Genomic DNA, 6,000 nt, shown 5'->3' on the forward strand with positions numbered 1-6,000 from the left:
CTGGGCAAGGTTTGGGATCAGTCAATGGACGGTGTTTTTCCTTGCTTCTGCATGGGAATCCTTCAGGTCAGCATTGTAGCAACTGTGTTGGAGCTGACGTGATCTTTTTTGAATATGTAAAGATCTAGGTTGTTAATTTGTGTATATATATACACCCCGTGTGTACATATTATATGCTAGAAAGCTTTTCAATTAGCATATATAATAGTTAAATATAATAAAAGCCTCTAGAATATTTAAAATATTATCAATGGTATGAATTACGTAACAGTTATAACATGATAAGAAAGTATTCTAAAGAGTCAACCATGTAATTTTCTTTAAAGAAGGCAATATAGCCAATATTTAGTGTCACTCTAAGTTGTGATACATATTAATGCTCTCGGGGCATTTCTATCTGGAAAGATTGTCATAAGTAGATATATTTATGCATAACACTTTTATCTTCTATATTGCAAATAAGAAATTATTTTATGTAGTAGTAAAGCCATAGATCGTGTCTCTGTCTTTTGGGGACACACAGTTATGCTCTATAGTTAGTGCTTTTGTGAGCAGCAACCTGGAAACTGCTTTGCTCTTGATTCAATAAACTACAATATTCCAGAGCCTGGATCATGCAAGACTTTATTGACCCCAACTAGACCTACAGTTACAGGTAAAAGTGACAAGTTGTGAATCTGGGCTTGTGAAGAGTCTCCTTGAAATTAGCCAAACTTGCAGTGCCGAATCGGTTCTAATCCGAAATGAAGTCCAGCTGCCCCCGGCCCCTGTGATCACAGAATGCCAGAAGGGCCTGCCTTGGAAGGGTCCTTAAAAATGGTCTTGTTGCAGCCCTGCTGCCAAGGGCAGAGACAGCTTCCCCTAGGCCCGGTTGTTTCAAGCCCCGCCCAGCCTGGCCTGGAACACTGCCAGGGATGGGGCAGCCACAGCTGCAGCGTGGGCAGCGTGGGCCGGGGCCTGAGCAGCCTGAGAGGCAAGAATTTCTTGTGCATCTCCAGCCCAAGCCTGCCCGCTGTCGGTGGGAAGGCACTGGGCCTGGTGCTGTCCCTGCAGGCCCTTGTCCCCAGCCCCTTCTCAGCTCTCTGCTGGGCCTGGTGCAGGGAGTGAAAGGCGGCAGGAAGTTGCCCCCAGAGAAGGCCTTGGAGAGCACTGGGGCCAGGAGTGTCACCATGAGGGCAGCAAGCAGGGCCTGTTCTGGCCGTCGGGGGGGGGGAGGGCACAGGGCGGGCGCTGAGGCCCTGCCAGCTGGAGCTGGGAGCTCCGGCGTGCGGCTGGCAGAGAGCCGTGGGAGATCCGTGCAGCGGCAAGGAGACGGGCTTCTAGATGTGTTAGAAAGCAGAGAAGAGCTGGAGAATGGGCGCCGAAGGAGTAGGGTGTCTCCCTGTGGGGAAAAAACTTCACGATGCCAGAGGATAGTCCAGGGAGGACACAGAGGAGACCTGTCATTTTACTGGAATAAAGGGAGAGGCCAAGGGATATTTCCCCTTGGGGTGTCTCGATTTGTTGAGACTCAGGACAAGGGCGCGGCCTCCATTTTTATCCTTATTCCCAGGTGCATCACCCTCTTCCTTCCCCCACTGCCTGAGGTACTCGGAAGGTACAAGACTTCCCGAGTTGCCTACTGTGTGGAACCCCTCTGTCACTTTGATTGCAGAGGCAGGAATGGCACCATACACGCACACCATGGTTCATGCACAGCAACCAACTTTTATTGAGTGCTCTCTTCCTTTGCAGATCTGAATGTCTGCCTGGTCAGTCCATATCGGTTGAACCAGTTGCCACGCAGCCAAACGGGCAGTAGCTGCTGGTGTCCCCAGCGGTCCAGGCCCGCTCCCCAATGGTCCACACTGGTTAAGTTTTCTAATTAAAAAAAACATAAGCATTACTTATGCTTCAGTTACAAAATAAGGATGAAATGAAACTGTGAGGCCTTCAGTTGAGCTGTTGGCCACCACAATACCCCTCTGTTTTATGCTCCCTCTGGTTTATATATTTGTAAGCCTGTAGAAGGCACAGGCATGAAAGGAGAGGTGCTGGGGTCACCCTCTATGTAAGGCAGGGTTCCACCTGTCTAGAGCTTAATGATGGTGCTGATGGGGTTGAGCAGTTTTGGGTAGGAATCAGGGGGAAGACCTACAACAGCAGCCTGTGACTCTTAGATGGCGGTTCATCACTGCAGTCTGTGTAGCTGTGCCTGTTTATGCACGGAAAGCCAGACCAATCTATCTGGAAGTGGTCACCCAAAAGACATCTTTCTAATGCAGAACAATTGTACTGGCACACCCTTTTGGGAGCAGGAAAAGGAGCGCTCTCCCAGAGGCCTGGTACACAAGTGGTTGTGGGGGGGGAAGCAGGAGGATGCTGTCGTGCTCATCCTTAAGAAAAGCAGCAAGGCTGAAACCAAAGCACAGCTTTTATAGAGTCAGAGATTTAACTGAAGCTCAGCATGGAGTCGAGGCTTAGACTCCATGATCCTCAAGGGTGCCTTCCAACATGGATATCTATGAGATTGCCAGTGGAGGGCAGCTGATCAGAAAGACAAGAGAAAGGCCAAGAGAGGTCCTTTGAAGAAGATTCACTCAAAGGCTGCCTTAACCAGTACCCCAGGGCCCCTCCAACATTGTGAGCTGGGGTGGGGACAAAGCGTGCGGCTGGGCTGGCTGTGCTGTACTGTGACATCCATGACATCATGGGGCCATGTCACAAATGGGGGCAGCTATACAAGGCCCCAGCAGGTAACGCTGGCCCTGTATTGCTTGGGCAAGCGGTGAGTGCACACGTGGTGGGGAGGCTGGGCTGGGGACAAGGGCCGGGGCAGAAACGCTGCACCCGGGGCTGGCTTTTCCCCCTGCATCCAGGAACAGCCCCTCATGGCACAGCCTTGGGCAGGGCACCGTGCCGCTGCTGCTGCTGCTGCTGCTGCTGCTGCTGCTGCTGCTGCTGCTGCTGCTGCTGCTCGGGCAGCGGAACGGGCCTGGCTGCTTGCCAGCTCTCTGGGGTCCTGTCCTTCCTGCTCCCAAATCCCTGGGATTCCCATCCCAGCTGCCTCCCCCGTCCCTGCTGCCAGCTGCCTCCCTCTCAGCCCATCTCAAGGCCTTCTCGCCGTCCTCCTGCAGTCCATGGATACCTGGGTATTGTGGCTCTTGCTCTTGCAAAGTGTAGTCCAGTACCCACAGCCCGTGGGTGACGGCTTGGACGAGGTGACACGTCTGCGAATGGAGGTGCGTGCCAAGCTCCAGGAAGAGGAGAAGATTCGTCTGGAGCGGGAGGTGGAGCAGCTGGTCCTGGTGAAGCAGGGTGCCTTGGCCTGGGGAGACCTGCTCTGCTCTGCCTGGCAGCACTGGCAGCTCTGGGCTCTTGCTGGGCTCCTGCTCCTTCTCTTGGCACAGTGGTATATGTGGAGGAAAGGGAGCCTGAGGAGAGAGGAGCAAGGAGAAGGACACGATGGTGTAAATGAAGAGGAAGTTGAAAATGTGGATGCATATGAAGAAGACGTTGGAAATGAAGATGAGGGAGACAGTGACATGGAGGAGGAGGAAGATGACAGTGATGATGGCCGTGCAGAGGATGTCGACAATGCTGCTGCGAATGAAGAGCGTGATGCTGCAAATGAAGTTGGCAATGAGGCCGCCAATGCAGCAAACGTCAATGATGTTGGAAGTCAAGTGGAAGAATACCGTGATGGTGCCGATAACTTTGGAAGAATCATAATGGAGCGCATACAGTGGCCTGTGCGGGACCTGCAGGAAGGATGCATGTGGACAAGAAGGCTGATGGAGCATTTTGCAATTTATTTTCGACGGGTCTTGTCCAACAGTTTCTATCCGGTACTGCAAGGAGCCATTGGGGTGGGCAGTGCCTTTGAAGGTTGGAGTCCTCGTGAGCAGGATGTTGTGTACCAGGTGCTCATACCCATGACACCTCCCCGAGGGCACAGCTTCCACCTAGAGCTGGGCACTGCAGGGCAGAGGCGCTTGAGGAACTTCCACATCCGCGTGCAGCAGGAGTGCACCTGCACGAGCGAGCGGCAGGGTGAGAACATGCTGTGCTTCCTGCACCACCCTGAGGAGGAGCTGAGGAGGCATCAGGATCCCAGCCTCCTTCATACCCTGTGCACGGGCTCCTACCTGGACGTGGGCAAAACTGCCCGCTGGTTCTACCAGCTGGTGAGAGCAATCTGGCCGGCTTTGCTTGAGTCACACCACTGGCATTTAGTGCTGCTGCCCCCCAGACGCTCCTGCCAGTTCAAGGTGACCAATGGCAGAGAAAGCTACCGGATCGAGATGCTGTTTGGGGTGCGGCAAGGCAACTCAGACGTCTTTGTAAGCAGCCAGCCTAGGCAAGCCCACACCTCCAGCATAATCTGGCCGGAGAGCTACGCTGTGGCCGAGATGAAGTTCTTCAGGTACATCGCCAGGCGGGCTCCCCCTGACAGCTTGCACCTGAAATGCCTGCAATTCTTCACTCGTCTTCAGCTGGGCTTAGGCTTCTCCACCTATACCATCAAGACCATTGTCATGCACCTCCTGAGCATCTTGCCCGTGTCACAGTGGCGCAGGAGACATTTTGTGAGGCGGCTGATGGATATCAGCGAGAGCCTGCGCGCGTGTGTGGAAATGAGACGCCTCAATCACTTCATTGTGGGCAACCAGAGGCTTCCTGAGGGGATCCACTTGCCCCCAGAGGTCCTAATGGCCAGGTCATGCAATCTCTTCCATCACCTGGTGATGGATCCGGTTGCCCACTCCCAGGCGATGAGCCAGTACGTGGATCTGCACCATTGGTTGAAACGGATCCTTAAAAATGAACAGTGAAAGAGGTTCTGCAGAGAGCTGTGCTTGTGAGGCTCACACCTGGTGGCAGAGAACCAGCTCTCACTAGACGGGCAAAGAAGGGAGAATGTGGGCTACAGAGAGGGAAGGGAAAATGCTGCGTAGGAGCACTATGCCAGCAGCAACCGCAGTGTGGTCTCAAGAGCCTCCCCAGCACTGCATCCAGTTTGGCTACAAAGATCAAGGAACACGCATGAGGAAATGCTATTATTCGCCCACCTCTTTCTTTGAGTCCCTTCTCCCTCTGAGAGCTTCACCTTGTGCAGGGACGCCGATCTCAGAATCCCAGATGAGGGAATGTTTGAAAGGACCACTGGTGGTATCATTTGGTTCAGGGGTGCTCCAGGCAGGTCTTCCCGCTCTACACTACAAAGGATTGCGTTCCGGTCAAGGCTCTTGACTCTTTCTGGGGAGATAGACTCCACAATCCCTGGGCAAGGTTTGGGATCAGTCAATGGACGGTGTTTTTCCTTGCTTCTGCATGGGAATCCTTCAGGTCAGCATTGTAGCAACTGTGTTGGAGCTGACGTGATCTTTTTTGAATATGTAAAGATCTAGGTTGTTAATTTGTGTATATATATATACAGCCCGTGTGTACATATTATATGCTAGAAAGCTTTTCAATTAGCATATATAATAGTTAAATATAATAAAAGCCTCTAGAATATTTAAAATATTATCAATGGTATGAATTACGTAACGGTTATAACATGATAAGAAAGTATTCTAAAGAGTCAACCATGTAATTTTCTTTAAAGAAGGCAATATAGCCAATATTTAGTGTCACTCTAAGTTGTGATACATATTAATGCTCTCGGGGCATTTCTATCTGGAAAGATTGTCATAAGTAGATATATTTATGCATAACACTTTTATCTTCTATATTGCAAATAAGAAATTATTTTATGTAGTAGTAAAGCCATAGATCGTGTCTCTGTCTTTTGGGGACACACAGTTATGCTCTATAGTTAGTGCTTTTGTGAGCAGCAACCTGGAAACTGCTTTGCTCTTGATTCAATAAACTACAATATTCCAGAGCCTGGATCATGCAAGACTTTATTGACCCCAACTAGACCTACAGTTACAGGTAAAAGTGACAAGTTGTGAATCTGGGCTTGTGAAGAGTCTCCTTGAAATTAGCCAAACTTGCAGTGCCGAATCGGTTCTA

General features: G+C 50.9%; 1 protein-coding gene across 1 annotated transcript; it reads left to right on the forward strand.

Annotated features, from left to right (window-relative positions):
* Nucleotides 1-3,149: 3,149 nt before the first annotated feature.
* On the forward strand, nucleotides 3,150-4,814 carry LOC143694025 (inositol 1,4,5-trisphosphate receptor-interacting protein-like 1). The gene has a single exon (XM_077177982.1). It carries the CDS (start codon nucleotides 3,216-3,218, stop codon nucleotides 4,812-4,814), a length of 1,599 nt encoding a protein of 532 aa, XP_077034097.1. The 5' UTR covers nucleotides 3,150-3,215.
* The last annotated feature ends 1,186 nt before the right edge of the window (nucleotides 4,815-6,000 follow it).

This window comes from Agelaius phoeniceus, chromosome 5, assembly GCF_051311805.1.
Source record: "Agelaius phoeniceus isolate bAgePho1 chromosome 5, bAgePho1.hap1, whole genome shotgun sequence".
NCBI classification, from domain to species: Eukaryota; Metazoa; Chordata; class Aves; order Passeriformes; family Icteridae; genus Agelaius; species Agelaius phoeniceus.

What these genes read in the sequence shown, in the direction of transcription:
- LOC143694025 (XM_077177982.1), top strand. Translation starts at nt 3,216, where the DNA reads ATGGAGGTGCGTGCCAAGCTCCAGGAAGAGGAGAAGATTCGTCTGGAG.